The 14090-nt window shown below is 56.0% G+C and overlaps 7 protein-coding genes across 7 annotated transcripts; 4 read left to right on the top strand and 3 right to left on the bottom strand.

Annotated features, from left to right (window-relative positions):
• Positions 1-358: 358 nt before the first annotated feature.
• WHR41_04501 (uncharacterized protein) lies at positions 359-2952 on the bottom strand (the record flags this gene model as incomplete). The annotated part of the gene is made up of 6 exons (XM_069373107.1): positions 359-1095; positions 1147-1716; positions 1777-2080; positions 2348-2407; positions 2467-2794; positions 2881-2952. The coding sequence occupies 6 exons, from the start codon at positions 2950-2952 to the stop codon at positions 699-701; spliced, it is 1731 nt and encodes a 576-aa protein (XP_069229733.1). The 3' UTR covers positions 359-698.
• Positions 2953-3214: 262 nt separating this feature from the next.
• WHR41_04500 (uncharacterized protein) lies at positions 3215-4534 on the top strand. The gene is made up of 3 exons (XM_069373106.1): positions 3215-3385; positions 3439-3543; positions 3604-4534. The coding sequence occupies exons 1-3, from the start codon at positions 3290-3292 to the stop codon at positions 4447-4449; spliced, it is 1047 nt and encodes a 348-aa protein (XP_069229734.1). The 5' UTR covers positions 3215-3289; the 3' UTR covers positions 4450-4534.
• A 270-nt stretch (positions 4535-4804) lies between these two features.
• WHR41_04499 (uncharacterized protein) lies at positions 4805-6779 on the top strand. Its single transcript, XM_069373105.1, has 5 exons — positions 4805-5153; positions 5213-5635; positions 5692-5853; positions 5916-6372; positions 6430-6779. Exons 1-5 carry the CDS (start codon positions 4953-4955, stop codon positions 6684-6686), a joined length of 1500 nt encoding a protein of 499 aa, XP_069229942.1. The 5' UTR covers positions 4805-4952; the 3' UTR covers positions 6687-6779.
• WHR41_04498 (uncharacterized protein) lies at positions 6738-7934 on the bottom strand. Its single transcript, XM_069373104.1, has 3 exons — positions 7542-7934; positions 7195-7488; positions 6738-7131 (listed from the first exon to the last, which is right to left on the bottom strand). The coding sequence occupies exons 1-3, from the start codon at positions 7755-7757 to the stop codon at positions 6901-6903; spliced, it is 741 nt and encodes a 246-aa protein (XP_069229943.1). The 5' UTR covers positions 7758-7934; the 3' UTR covers positions 6738-6900.
• A 1786-nt stretch (positions 7935-9720) lies between these two features.
• WHR41_04497 (uncharacterized protein) lies at positions 9721-10758 on the top strand (the record flags this gene model as incomplete). Its single annotated transcript, XM_069373103.1, has 2 exons — positions 9721-10324; positions 10382-10758. The coding sequence occupies 2 exons, from the start codon at positions 9721-9723 to the stop codon at positions 10555-10557; spliced, it is 780 nt and encodes a 259-aa protein (XP_069229940.1). The 3' UTR covers positions 10558-10758.
• A 1258-nt stretch (positions 10759-12016) lies between these two features.
• On the top strand, positions 12017-12674 carry WHR41_04496 (uncharacterized protein; the record flags this gene model as incomplete). Its single annotated transcript, XM_069373102.1, has 2 exons — positions 12017-12330; positions 12386-12674. 2 exons carry the CDS (start codon positions 12017-12019, stop codon positions 12672-12674), a joined length of 603 nt encoding a protein of 200 aa, XP_069229941.1.
• Positions 12675-12924: 250 nt separating this feature from the next.
• Positions 12925-14076, bottom strand: WHR41_04495 (uncharacterized protein; the record flags this gene model as incomplete). The annotated part of the gene is made up of 1 exon (XM_069373101.1): positions 12925-14076. One exon carries the CDS (start codon positions 14074-14076, stop codon positions 12925-12927), a length of 1152 nt encoding a protein of 383 aa, XP_069229938.1.
• Between the last annotated feature and the right edge of the window lie 14 nt (positions 14077-14090).

The raw sequence follows: 14090 nt of genomic DNA, 5'->3' as shown, positions 1-14090 counted from the left end.
TGGCTCAGCCCTCCTCTGAAGGAGTGCTGCCCTTAGTTGTCGGACGAGGTCGTAAATTGATGGCTAAGAAAGACGCCTGGGCAGATGGGATCGTGAAACACATGCTTCGTGCCAGCAGGGACACCCTTCATGCTGACCTACGAACAAAGTCGTTCAGCGAATGCGGATTGGAACTGAAAAAAACCTGGCCATCGTGATCTACCGAACTTGACTTTGCTGCTGCCTTGACATGTCTCCTCCTTTCGAAAGAGGTTCGCCGAGTGAGGACAGTCGTCGGTTCACCCAGAATTTGTGCTGCAAACGAGTCGCGATGTGAAAAGGTAATCATAGGCATTCCTCGTCTGCTTTTCACCGCGATTGGAGGACACACCATGCCGCGATTCAAGAAGTGTAGCAGGCACCAGAGAGGATATACGATACGCTCTGCTTACTTTGTAGTGGTAAGTGTTGAACATTTGCTGGTTTTCCCTCGATTACAACTGCCGTAAAGCCTTAAAAAGCGGCTTCAGTCAATGCGCATGCCTGCAATAGCACAGCGAACCAGCACCAGCAATAGATCCAGCGGGCACTCGGCCTAGAATGCTGAACAGTAAGATACCCCAAAGTGATGGCGCAGACAGACGATTACTGTCAGAATTACCTCATGGAGCAAAGGAGGGCACCATGACTCGAAGGGAACCGCAGCTCCGCGTCCATTTTCAATCGAGGTCTCTCATGATGGCATCATACCATGCGGAGAGGACCTCGTCTTTAGCAAGGACGTCGTAGTCGAAAAAGCTGGACAGATGGTCGCGATACGCCTCTAGATCCTGATGTTGCGGCAGCCCGCCGAGATTTCCATTGCCCATCCCCGAGTACTCGCCGTAAGTTGACGCCACATCCATCGCTGTTACTTGGTCGTTTGCATCTGGTCTAGTCGCATAGACCCTTGCTCGAATAGCCGCGAAGAGTGTGGCGTATCTTGCAATCCCAGGGATTTCCATTTGACGTGCGGCTTCCCGGAGCAGATCCAGGCAGGTCTGAGTGTCTGATTGATGGCGACAGAGCATTGACGGAGCTCCATTGCCCGCGTCCCCGCCGATCGTTTGCGCGTGCCTGAAGGGTTAGCAGTCGAAATTGGGGGTCAGGGCTTAGTACTCAACATACCAGTCGTGATAAAGCCCAGCAAGACCGACTAAAAGAAGACTGTGGTATTGCCGATAGCCTCGGCAGATGGCACCAATCCCAAAATGTGAGGAGACATTCGACCATTCGCGTATGGCTTCCGACACGTTTTCGGAACAGACATCCAGCATGGCTTGCGTTGGAAGCAGAAATGTAGGATTTGGTCGATTGAGCAGGAGCTGTAGGTTGCAGTACTCCATGTTCAGGACGGAAGATTCCTTACACTGTCCGAGGCGCGCTTCACGGAAGTCGATCTTCCAGGCCATGAGCAGAGTCCGGATTTCATCTGACATTGTGCAGATTTGCTGGAATGATGTGTCATAAGTGGTGCCGTCTGCCCTGCGTGCTACATAGACCGACTCGAGGATTCGTCCGGAGATCTGACGCAGTCTGGTCATGAGTCGGAACGGAGTGACGTCGTGATTGAAGTACGACGTTGCAGCTTTGGCCTCTTGAGAGTCTAAATTATCAAGAGCGAGTTTTCTTGGTAGTTCAGCATGTACTGCGTGATCTCTGACAGACAAGACCCTTCCAGTCAACACTGCGACTTGCCTGTGGGCGATCGCTTCAGTCAATAAGGCCCGGATGATCTGCCAGAATCGTCGTGCTTACCTTTCGAGGTTATAAGTGCACCACCAGGTCCTATTTCTGATTTCCAAATCTTCGGTGGAGAACTTCCAGCTGGCGTTGTGGCGATGTAGCCCGGCTTGGATGGCAGCTGACATGGCGTAGCGCGACAGATGCCAAAGGTCGTTGCAATCTCCGCTGTCCTTAGAGTCCAGCATCCAGATTTCAAGGAGAAGCAGCGCTTGCACTCGAAACACATGCTTTGGATGGTCATAAAGCGAATCCATATATCGCAGACTCGTCCGGAAGTAGGCTGACGGCTCGTTGAGATCCAGGAGCTGCCCGTAAACTGACTCGCCTTGTGATTCAGCACTGGAAAGTGCGAGAATTGCGAAAACGGTGAACTTCTGGGCGTCGGTGCATTTTCTTGGATTCTGATAAACATCCTTCAAATCCTGCCGTAGCGTAGGTAGATGGAGTAAGGGCCACCACACATGCGTCTTGGCTATGTACTGCCGTAACAGATAAAGAGCTGTGGCATAAGGCGGAAGTGAGGCTAGACTTTTGGTTGGGCAAGGTTCCAGGCAATCATTTGAGGGTTCTGACAGCCATTCACCATCAAACGCGAGCTGTCTCAAGAACATTCGTGTGAAGCTTGATCCCGCAGCACTCCCCACTGCCGGTAAATTCCTGTCAGCAAACGTGAAACTGAACACAGCGATCGACGAGCAATACCATAAGTCCCGTCAGCCTGCTGGCCGCGTCCTCCAATGGCCAGAACCCCTATTTCTTCGGCTTGAATGTCACTTGCCTGGGCCTTGTACAGCAAGCGCACTATGGTCAGCATGGAATGTTTGCAGAAAATCGGCGGTCTTACGAGATGATCCTGGTTCTGCAGAGTGACATTGTTGCTTATTGTTGCATTATCTAGTTGAGCACGCAAGTCTTTCACCTCGGCCTCGAGCCTCGCGACGACGGTGTAAGAATACGCCACGCGATCTGAGATGTTGCAGGCCTCATTGTGCTTGACGCATGGAGTACATCGAGGTAATGTCAGGTCGCACTAGCGACGACACAGTATTATCAGCCGCTGGTAAACTCGTCTCGATGCCTAGCTCATGTTGTGTTCACGCCTTGTTGCGAACCTACCTTGACTTTCCGCGCCTGACATCTACCGCACGCTTTCACCACGGATGGTACCGAGGCGATTGCCGATTCCATGGCGATGAAGATAGCAGATGGTGCATACGATTTGGCAGCTAGTCAAGCGTCTGATATGCCGCGAAGTCCGGCTTGCCGGTGGCACAGTAGGTTGATGATTGTTGGAATGATAAGATGGTGTGCTCGCTGGCCACCGAGCTTTCCTCGGTCGCGACCGAATTTGGCTCCACACTGGAAGTTGGGGCCCCATCCCTGGCGGCCATTCGGGGCGACTCGTTTCTGCTCCATCGCGAATGGTGGAAATATGTATATAGGCATTCCGCATCAAGATGTTTCTTATCGCGCTTCGGTCTTCTGTAACGCCACTGCTGTGCGACTTACTCCGGCCTGATCCAACATGACAAAGTCATCTGTCCCCGAAAAACAGAGCCATGAGCCTAGCAAGAGCTCGACACACGATGTCATTCCGAACGTCAAGAATGACTCTATCGTCGTAAGTCCTCGTGAACAGACATTGAGTATCACTTACTGATGTGATGGATCTAGATTGGCATGCGCGACGGTGTGACGGGCTGTTTCAACTTGGTGCCTCGAGCACAAGCCGTCGTCTCTGTCTTCGACTCCAACTTCCTTATTGGAGACGGCCTCTGGGTAAGCAGTATCAATTAGCACTCGCATCAATTCCAACTCAGTTTACTGACCAACCTCAAGGAAGGTATCAGAGCAAACAAAGGGCGCGTGCAGTTCGCCCGAGAGCACATCAACCGTCTATTCCAAGCAGCGAAGGCAATGTTCATGGATCTTGGCATCACGAAAGGCGGACTTCTGGGCCTCATCCACCAGACACTCGACGTCAACGACATGAACGACGAGCCACACGTCCACATCCGCCTGGTCGTCAGCCGAGGGCTCAAATCAACGCCCTACCAGAACCCCAACGTCAACGTGGGCCTGCCACTGATCGTGATCATCCCGGAGATCAAAGCCGTCAACCCCTCGGTCAAGACACGAGGCCTCCGTCTCGCGACGACCTGGGTCCGTCGCGGTTCGCCAGACGTCAAAGACGAGCAGTGGAACCACATCTCCAAGGCCACGGACGTGCAGGCTTGCATCAGCGCAAACGTCATGCAGGTCGACGAGGCGCTGATGCTGGACCAGAGAGGTTTCGTCAAGACATGCAACTCGGTCAACTTCTTCATCGTGCGTGGAGATGAGGTCTGGGCTCCTACGAAGGACAACCAGATGCAAGGCATCACGCGGCAAAAGACCATCGACGCGTGCCGGTCGTACGGCATCCCCGTCCGTGAGCTTGACTTTAGCCTGACGGAAGTCTACGGTGCCGATGAGGCGTTCTGTACCGGCACATTTCCATCCCAGATTCATGTGGTGGAAGTTGACGGACGTGCGATTGGCGATGGACAATGTGGCGCCATCACTGCGAAGATCCGAGAGATCTATACTGACTTTGTTCGGAAGGACGTGGAGAGATCGCGCGAGGAGATTCTGGCTGAGGTGGAGGCGCCTCGTAACTTGGCTCATCTTCAGTTGCACTCTTGATATAATTGATCATTCATGAACCAACTTTCTTTGATGTAAAAAAAGAATTACTATGTACAAGCGCGAACTCCAGCCGTCGAAATTCGTGTGATTTGGGACAAAGTGAGCGATTGAAAGGCTAACACCCTGTACATGATAAGCTATCGAGTTGCCCATCGTTAGACCACTCGCTTCATTCCAGCATTCTCTCGCAATCTTTACTCATCTCGAGCAACGAGCTCCCTATCGACCAAGTATCCCGAAGAGCCACGAGGCAAGGTTGCGGGAGGTCGCTAGCGTCGGTCTCCACCGAAGATTGCTCGCCGGAGACCGAACACCTATCAATTGCGTGCTACGCGCGATAGGACCCAAGACGCAACAGTCGCAGACCAATGGCTCTACATATATACAGGAGGCCGGGAACATGACATACCTCGGAATGTTCAGCCCTCCATATCGAATACTGGGCCTCGAGAACTTGAGCCTGCAACCCCTTCGACCGCTGCCCTTTTCCACCGCTCAACATGCCTTCAGAAAAGAGTCTTGACGATGCAACAATTGCAAAGGATGTCGAACAGGTCACGTCAAGCGCCGTTGAGGAGTCTGATGTGCTTGGGGTAACGCATGAAATCACGAAGGCGGAAGCCAAGCGGATTCTTCTCAAGACTGACCTCGTCGTCATGCCTCTGATCGTTCTGGCAATGACACTGGCATTTCTGGACAAGGTACGTCAACTCAAAAAGAGCAGAAGACTCATCACAATCATTGCTAACCGTCCCAATAGAACGCCCTAGGCTACGCCGCAGTCTTCGGTATCCAAGAAGACACCAACCTGAAAGGGCAAGACTACAGCTGGCTGGGCAGCATCTTCTACTTCGGCTACCTGGCCATGGAGTTCCCGAACATCTGGCTGATGACCAAAGTGCCGGTCGGGAAGTACATCGGCGTCTGCCTGTCTCTATGGGGCGTGGCGCTGTGCCTCATGGCCGTCTGCCACAACTTTGCTGGCCTGGCTACTGTGAGATTCTTCTTGGGTGTCTTTGAGGCCGCCGTTTTGCCCTGCATGATCTTGGTCAACTCGGCGTGGTATCGACGAGAGGAACAGCCGCTGAGGACGGCTTTTTGGTATAACACGTTTGCTGGTGTGTTTGGTGGAATCTTGTCCTACGCGATTGGGAAGATTGGTGGTTCACTATCGACATGGAAGGTGATTCCTCCTTGCCAAAGGCCATCTTAAGTGATTTCTGATTGACGATCGCTTAGTACATCTTCCTCATCTACGGAGCGGTCACAATCCTCACCGGCATCCTGGTCTTCTTCGGCCTGCCCGACTCGCCATCCAAAGCCTGGTTCTTCAGCAAACGCGAGAAGCACCTCGCCGTGATCCGCCTAGCATCCAACCAAACCGGCGTCGAAACCCAAAAAGTCCATCCCAACCAAGCCCCCCACTCCCCAGTCAACTAACTAACACCTTCCCCCCCTCCCAGACCTTCAAAATCGCCCAAATCCACGAAACCCTCCGCGACCCCAACGCCTACCTGATCTGGGCCAACGCGCTGGGCTACGCCATCGCCAACGCGGGCATAACCAACTTCAACCCCCTCATCATCTCCGGCTACGGCTTCAGCCGCACCAAAACCGTCCTCATGGCGACGCCCCAAGCCGCCGTCGCCATGCTCGCCGCCGCCCTGCTGTCCGCCATCTCGCTCAAGGTGCCCAACGTGCGCTGCGTCTTCTGGGTGCTCTCGGCGCTGGTCGGCATGGCGGGCGCGATCATGGTGCACGCTCTGGACGTCGAGAGCCAGCGCGCGGCGTCGCTCGCGGGCGTCTACATCATGGGCTTCTACAACGTGCCGTGGATTTTCATGCTGAGCCTGTGCTCGTCGAACATGGCGGGCGGGACGAAAAAGAGCTTCATGGGCGTGTCGATTGCGGTCGTCTACGGTGCGTCTCCCAATCCACTACGGACGAGTTGATAGACTGACACGAGATACCGTCCAGCGATCGGGAACATCATCGGCCCGCAGTTCTTCCTGCGCTCCCAGGCGCCGCACTACCCGCTCGGAATCGGCGCGATGATCTGCGCGTTCGCGATCATGGCGGCGTCGGGGGCGCTGCACTACGCGTATTGCGTGTATGAGAACGGGCGGCGGGACCGTGTGTATGGAAAGCCGGTCGTTGATGGGGCGGTTTTGGCGGAGCTGGATTCTGCTGATGTCACTGATAGAGAGAACAGGGACTTTAGGTATACTTACTAGGTAGGGAACGAGAAACATCAGCGTGATTGACATTATTGAGACTGGATCGAATCTTGTACGGGAAACTGAAGGCTCGTCTCTCCGAGCAAATGCATTCGTCCTCTAAAGAAAAGCGGCCGTCGCTCGCTGAATTACAGTCTATATGCTTCGTTTCGCTTTCGCTTCATCACCACACCATGCAACATCATTCCCTTCCCACGTTAATGCCATCCGCTCAAGCAGGCGAAGGCTTCTTGCCAACAATGTCGTCCAGCATGCTGTTCCAGACTTCCTTGAACATGCCAGCCTGCTTCTCGACCGGTTTCGCCACAGCAGCGACGCTGGCGGTCATGAAGTTGGTCATGGCGGGGAAGTCGATGCCGTTGGCGTGCCCGTCGTGAGAGTCGGCCATGGGCAGGATGACGGAGTCCGGGGAGGCGGCGGCGATTTCGGGTTTCATGACGGTCTGGGGTGGGGAGTCAGTAAATGTGCACGAGGGGTTGGGGTTGCAGTGAGGGTGGCAACGTACGACTTCAGCTTCCGGCGCGATGTACGACGTGGAGCTGTTGTCTGGAAGGATGGGCACGCGCATCATGAGGGAGCTGCTGGCCTCGGAGTTGTCCGGGTCGAAATCCGGGAGGTAGGCGAAATCGATGGTGGAGGAGTCGTTGACGGTCTTGAGGGCGCGGGAGGTGTTGAAGTGGCGGACCGGGGCGGATGATTCGGCGTTCTTCTGCTCGGTGGTGGGGCGTTTGGATTGCTCGACGGCGGTGCTGAAGGCGCGGGAGCGAGTGATTTCATCGGCGGAGAGGCGGGAGATGAGCTGGATGAGAGTTAGTGATATATCTTGATTAGATGTAGGGTGGTTCAACGTACCTCCTGCTTGTTGCCGCTGAAGTCGATCTTCCTCTTCTTGCACTCGTTGCGAAGACCGGCAATGTCACGAGGAAGGTTGAGGCCCGGACGCTCCTTGGAGAGGACAGGCGAAGCGTAGGTCGCAGGGCCGGTCATGTGGAGGTTGCGAACCTGGGCATGGCTGCCGCGGGAGAGGTTGCGCAGGGCAATGAACTGGACGGATCTGGGAGCTGCCATGGCGGTGGTTTGAGGTGTGTTGAGGTGTGTTGATGGTCGAAATGGTATGGCACGAAGCAGGTGTGGTTGAAGGAGATATAGATAGCGCGATTTGAGTTCACAACAAGCTCAATGCAGAGCTCTTCAGGTGATAGCTTTAAGGGTGGCACGAGACTGGAAAGGGCGGAAGGAAGCGCGGGCGGTGGAGGGAGGGGTGCGAGAGTGGTACTTAAGGTAGGGCAGTGGCTTACGCATTCCGGCGGTGCTCACCGCACGATCGCATCAGCAGGCGTGGAGGGCTGCGGTGCACCGACGTGCGCCTGGTGTGAGAGTCGCACCGCGCGCTGGGGGCGTTGTCACCACCCAACACACCCACCACACCCAACCTGGCTCCCTGGCCCCCCATGGCGCTAGTGCCACACGGCCATTGGGTCTCCGCGCCGGAGTCGAGAAGCCGCCCGGCGGTTCCAGCTGGCACGCCGCACCGCATCTGCAGCCCGCCTGAGGTGCGAGCGTCCGTTGACTGCACCCTCGCACTCAAACTCGCCTGCCTTGCTCCCCGCCCGCAGCACGCGAACCAAGCTGTCGGTCTGCGCTGCTTGATACGCTGGCATGCAGATCCGCTGCTCCGTTGATATCAATCGCCTGCAATAGCCCGTCCGCCGGCGAGGGCGTCGCAAAGTCACCTGTCTCACCCTGCCATTCATCCCATGTCTTTCCCCACGCCTCTGCCTTTCCTTCAGCCAGGAACCCGTGTGAGCCGCGATGCACGGCGCGCGGTCAACTCATCGCGCGCTGCGGTTCTCCTCCGGAACACGCAGCCTCGCAGACCCAGCCGCAGTCGGTATGGCTATATCTGGAGCATGGCAACGTCAGCGACAGCCTCAACTTGTCAACGTCCGTTGCCGTCCTATCTTGCAACAACATCATCGTCGCGTCTGCACTCTATCCTTATCGTTGAGCCTCAGGCTGGTATCAAGATGCCGTACGTCACCCTGCCTCCATGTCTTAACTCATGCGATAAGCGTCGCGCAAGCTGCAAGATTCCATGCCCTCGTGAAGCAAGCTGCATCACGTCAGACACCGCCAGTGTCATGTTGAAGAGATCGCGTCGATGAAGGCTTGCACTTTACAACATGGCTCCTGTCGCGTAACCATGGCTGAACAATAATACAAATGCTCCTATTAAGACCGTACAATAGTTCCGTCGGCCGCGTGCAGCTCCATCGAAGCACCATCACCATTGATCGCATCCCATACCGCCACGTCACTACATGTACATCTCCATCCTCTCCCCAACACCAGGACCTCCCATCCAACAACAGCAACCGCGCACGTGATCCGGCTCCCCTACGGTCGCAGACGTTGGGGAATCGAGACACATCAATGATAAGCGCCGTGTCGTCAATCAACAAAAGCGGGATCTCACTTTCCGCGCGGACGGAGAAGCCAAGACGCGCTTTCCGCGCAGATCAGATCAACGCTCCGGCTGCTGGCCCCAGCGGCGTGCGAGCTTTAATCACGCCTCCTAATCGTCAGGTCTGAGGATGGTACGATTGTTTGGACGTTTGGTGAGGCGTTGTCGCTCGTGCTTGTGAAGAGGGGAGCGGTCAGGTGATTTTGCTGTTGAATGACAGTCGTGGTCACGTGCTCGTGCGCTCAGACTGCTTGTCATTATGGTTAGTGTCCTGACACGCTCAATGATGAGACGAGGGAGTAGTATCTCAATGAGCAAAGCCACACTTCAGCAACGAGAGATCTCGATTTAAGACCCATCAAGCTTCCCATGGCTTGCTCTGGACCAACAAGCGCAGGGCAACAGAGCAGTGGCCTGACCATGGAACCACAGCTACCACGACGACCTCATTATCATCAGCCCGCATACCAGCCCTTCCAAACCCGAGCCACCTTCTCCTTCAACTTCATGCCCGCTCATATCTCGAAATCCCCAAAAGTTCCCTCCACCATATAATTCAAACCCACCATGCTCGGTCCCCTCGACCTCCTGCTCCCACCCCTCGTCCTCCTCACCTCACTCCTCACCCTCCCTTTCACCCTCTTCACGCTCCCCTACACCTTCCTCACGCAGCCCAAGCCCTCCACCCCCTCCTGGCCCGCCCTCAAACACGCCTGGTTCCAGCACTTCTGGTTCTGGTTCGGCCGCGCGAGCAAACCGCTCTTCGCGCCCCGCGTCGCGCCCCTGCTCGCGCGCTCGCACGGCGTCGTCCTCGACATCGGCCCCGCGAGCGGCGTCTGGATGCCCGAGCTCGCGCGCGCGCGCGACAAGATCACCAAAATCATCGGCGTGGAGCCGAACGCGCGCTTCCACGCGCAGTTGCGTGAGGCGGCGCGGCGCGCGGGGCTGGCCGGCGTGTATGAGCCTGTGCAGGCGTTTGCGCAGGAGCTGGAGAGCGTGGGGGTGCAGAGGGGGAGCGTGGACACGGTTGTCACGGTGCATGTGCTGTGTAGTGTTGGGGCGGGGGCGGAGGGGGTGGTGAGGGCTTTGTATGAGAGTTTGAAGCCCGGGGGCCAGTGGTTGGTTTATGAACATGTTGCTTCGAGGCATGGGGCGGTGAGGGCGTGGCAGGGTGAGTGTTGTCGGCTGGTTTGGGGCGGTTGGATTGTTGCTGACTGTCAGGGTGAAGCTGTCAATAACGTGCCTTGGGGCGTGTTGCTCGACAATTGCCATTTGCTGAGGAATACCGGGGATGTCATCAAGAACGCTGGAGAATGGGAGTCTGTTGAGATCGATTACGACAGCCGGGAGGGATATTTCGAATCGTTGCCTCACGTAGTTGGGAGATTGGTTAAGAAGCTGTAGTAGCATCTTTGTGGTTTTTGATTTTGGTGGTAAGTTGTGGTTCATCAATTGTATAACTTTTGAATTTGCGTACTGTTGGAGTTTTGGCAGAGAACGTGAATCGGCAGATGTTTATCCTGAACCTCTGGTTAAAAGAAAGGCCTTGATATCGAAAGGATTGCTGCTGAGTTGAGACACGCAAATGATGTTGTCAGTCTAGTCATGAGCTATACGCTTCATCCGTACCCTGTAGGCTATACAATCAAAAGGATAGTGTCGTCTCTTTTTGTTCGTTGAGTCCAGACGCTGCCGAGCTCATGCTTGACAAAAAAAGACAAAATAAGATGTTGATGAGAGTGGGATTCGAACCCACGCCCTTTCGGACTAGCGATTGTAGGAATACCAGGAGGTATCACCTTAAGCTAGCGCCTTAGACCGCTCGGCCATCTCACCGGATTAAACAGGATGTTTCAATGTCACGTGCCGACTTGCACGTCTGTTGTAGACTTGGACGATAACGGCATTCGTAGGTCCTTCGTGACAGTCACCATGTGAATGCTTTCTAAAGTCTGTTCACCGATGTACGTTCTTCTGTCTATTCGAGCTCCTGATGGCTGTTAATGTCTTCCGCGCAAGAGACTGATCTTGTCGCGGGCTATCGCACGTGACTGCGAGCAACGTCGGGTCCGAATTCGCGTACAACCAGGGGTAGGAACAAGCGGCAAGCAAACGGATCTTAGATCGTGGGTATCGCCAATCGACCGAAAGAGCCAAATAGGAAAGCCGCAACAAGAATGGACCCCAAGAGAACCCAAGAGCACCAGAGACCTCATCGCCCAGGGAGAGAGACCCCGCTATGCCAAGCGCCTAGAAGCACCTCATTCGTCGGGCATAGCGCATGCCATGTCGAGCTCACGCGTACAACGGACCATCCTCCCGCCATGACATCTGCACTCATGCGCGTGGCCGCCGCATTCCACGAGCCCAGACTCGCGCCCTCGACTTCGCTGCCGCGCAAAGGGTCTTGGATGACTCGTCCATCTTTCGCGAAGACGCTTCTGAAGATAAGAAATGCTTAGCATCTTGAGTCGCGAGGGGACCGCGCGACGCGGCCGCGCCTTGTCCGCGTCTTGTTCTCTGATAGAGTTCTTGTCATGATGCGCGTTTTCAAGGGCGGAGGATGAGGTCTCGGCGGCACTTAGTACCTATTGCTGCGCATTGATGACCAACCGTGGCGTTCCGTGATGTATAATATGAGGAGCTTGGGTTTTCTCAGGTCTACCCTTACCTAGCTTCATTGAGCTACTTGGAGAGATTTGTTTCTGATTTTCTTACATTCTTCAAGCCCGCATTGAAACAACTCAAGATTGCCAAACCAATCACGAACGATCCATCTCATTCGCCGACTTCAATTCAATAATCAAGCTCTCAACCTACCCACAGTCCAACAACCTCACTCCATCCGACCACGCACCCCACCATGGCCGAAACAGCAGTCATCGCCCCATCTCTGCCCGCAGGCAGCCTCAGATCAACTCTGACCAAACTCGACGACGAGCTCCTCGCCGCCTCCGCACCCGGCTCGCCTGCGCTCTCACCAACCAAGCCCTCCACACACGCCGACATTCCCTCCCAACTCCCATCGCAACCCACCAGCCAACCGACCTCAGCACCTTCGACAACCAAGCAAAACCCCTCAACCCCCGTCCTCGCCCTCCTAACCCACCCAAACCCCACCGCCTCCTCCGTCGCCCCCCTCACAACCTCCGACGCAACCTTCCTCTGCCCGCACTGGTTCGTCTCCCCCCCTGCTCCACCCAATCTCTCTCCTACTAACCCTCACTCCCAGGAACCTCCCCGACTCAGCCCGCCGCCACCGGCGACACAGCAGCATCGCGCACACCGGCCCCGAAGCCATCGCGCAGACGCTCGCGGACATGCGGCGGCACCGCACGGGGCTGGAGTTCGACGTCGAAACTGCGTTTGGAGCGGGAGGAGGAAGCGAGGATGTCGCGGTGTTTGGGAGGGCGAAGTGGGAGAGCGGGGAGCTGGGGAGGCGCGTGCAGGTGCCGTTTGCGGTGTGGGCGAAGGTTGATAAGGGGGGGAGGGTGGAGTTTTTGGAGTTGGTGGGGGAGTGAGGGGTGAGATTGGGCGAGGGGAGATTTGAGAAAGGGTCTGGAGTTTGGGAGGTATTGGTTGGACAACGGATACCAGGTCTTTGGAGTTTGGGGATTTTTGTGGAGTTGGGTGTTCGATTAGTCGTTTGGAGATATGCAGACAATGAGATATGAGAGACAGTATGAGAACGAACTTGTGTGCATTGAGTCGTGGATTTCTGTATCATATATGCATTCCTATGTTCCTCAGCCAGACAAGCTAACTTTTCTTCTACTTCTGCGAGACCTCAGCCAGACCCTCCTTGAGAGCCTTGATGGCCTTGTCCAGGTCATCCCTCTTGGGGTCGGTGACGGAGACGCCCATGTGGCCGAAACGGATGTACTTGGTAGCGATCTCCTTGTGAAGACCACCGGCGAAGATGATGCCCTTTGCGATCAGCTTGGGCAGGATCTCGGGCGGCGTCAGACCCTCGGGCAAGTAGATAGCGGTCATGCCGTTAGCCTCGTTCTCGGGCTTTGTGGGCAGCTGCTTGAGGCCGAGCTCAGCAACGGCCTTCTTCACCTTCTGGCTAGCCTCCTTGTGCAGCCTGAAGCGCTCCTCCAACGGCCGGCTGAGGATCTGCGTGAGCGACGTGTGCAGGGCGTGGATGAGCTGGGGCGACGGCGTGGCGAAGTAGGACGGCTTCTTGGCCTCGTAGTTCTGCATGACGGGCAGCCAGTTCTTCCAGCTGCCGTAGTAGCTGGGCGGCGGCGTGGAGCGCGCGCGGAAGCGCTCGATGGCGCGCTCGCTGGCCATCAGGATGCTGAGGCCGGCGGGCACGCCGATGGCCTTCTGGGTCGCGGTGAGGACGACGTCGATGCCCCAGTCGTCGAAGCGGATCTCCTCGCAGGCAACGGAGCAGACGCCGTCGACGACCACGAGTGTGTTGGGCGACACGCGGTGCACGAGCTCGCTGAGGGCCTTGATCTCGGACAGCACGCCAGTGCTGGTGTCGGTGTGCGTGACGGTCAGGATCTTGTATTCCTTCTCCTTGAGAGCCTTCTCAACCTCGTCCAATTGAGGACGGTCGCCAATGGGGGCCTTCAGCTGAGTTGCCTTGACGCCATAAGTCTCGAAGCAGTCTGCGAAGCTGTCGGCGAAGTAGCCCGTGTGAAGAACGAGGACGTCATCGCCCCTCTCAGCCAGGTTGGCAGCGACCTGGTCCCATCCAAGAGTTCCAGAACCGTTGATAACGAAAGGCTGGCTGTTGGGGTTGGTGGTCTGGAAGAGCTGGCGGAGCATGGTGAGGGTCTCGCCGAAGACCTTGACGAAGGGCACGGCGGTGTGCGGCTCGCTGTAGTGGCTCATGGCCTTGAGAACCTCATCGTCGTACTCGATCGGGCCCGGGATGAGCACAGTAGGGTGAGGGGGCTGGCTAGACATCTTGACTGGCTCTT

This window comes from Cladosporium halotolerans (genome assembly GCF_011745625.1).
Source record: "Cladosporium halotolerans strain TM138-S3 chromosome Unknown Sca13, whole genome shotgun sequence".
Lineage (NCBI taxonomy): Eukaryota > Fungi > Ascomycota > Dothideomycetes > Cladosporiales > Cladosporiaceae > Cladosporium > Cladosporium halotolerans.
This window is presented reverse-complemented; position numbering and strand designations above follow the sequence as displayed.

What these genes read in the sequence shown, in the direction of transcription:
- WHR41_04500 (XM_069373106.1), top strand. Translation starts at nt 3,290, where the DNA reads ATGACAAAGTCATCTGTCCCCGAAAAACAGAGCCATGAGCCTAGCAAG. An exon ending in TCAAGAATGACTCTATCGTC is followed by an intron (nt 3,386 to 3,438) that starts GTAAGTCCTCGT and finishes TGATGGATCTAG; the next exon opens with ATTGGCATGCGCGACGGTGT. An exon ending in TTATTGGAGACGGCCTCTGG is followed by an intron (nt 3,544 to 3,603) that starts GTAAGCAGTATC and finishes ACCAACCTCAAG; the next exon opens with GAAGGTATCAGAGCAAACAA.
- WHR41_04499 (XM_069373105.1), top strand. Translation starts at nt 4,953, where the DNA reads ATGCCTTCAGAAAAGAGTCTTGACGATGCAACAATTGCAAAGGATGTC. An exon ending in CACTGGCATTTCTGGACAAG is followed by an intron (nt 5,154 to 5,212) that starts GTACGTCAACTC and finishes CCGTCCCAATAG; the next exon opens with AACGCCCTAGGCTACGCCGC. An exon ending in GTCGATTGCGGTCGTCTACG is followed by an intron (nt 6,373 to 6,429) that starts GTGCGTCTCCCA and finishes GATACCGTCCAG; the next exon opens with CGATCGGGAACATCATCGGC.
- WHR41_04498 (XM_069373104.1), bottom strand. Translation starts at nt 7,757, where the DNA reads ATGGCAGCTCCCAGATCCGTCCAGTTCATTGCCCTGCGCAACCTCTCC. An exon ending in TCAGCGGCAACAAGCAGGAG is followed by an intron (nt 7,489 to 7,541) that starts GTACGTTGAACC and finishes ACTCTCATCCAG; the next exon opens with CTCATCTCCCGCCTCTCCGC. An exon ending in TCGCGCCGGAAGCTGAAGTC is followed by an intron (nt 7,132 to 7,194) that starts GTACGTTGCCAC and finishes TCCCCACCCCAG; the next exon opens with ACCGTCATGAAACCCGAAAT.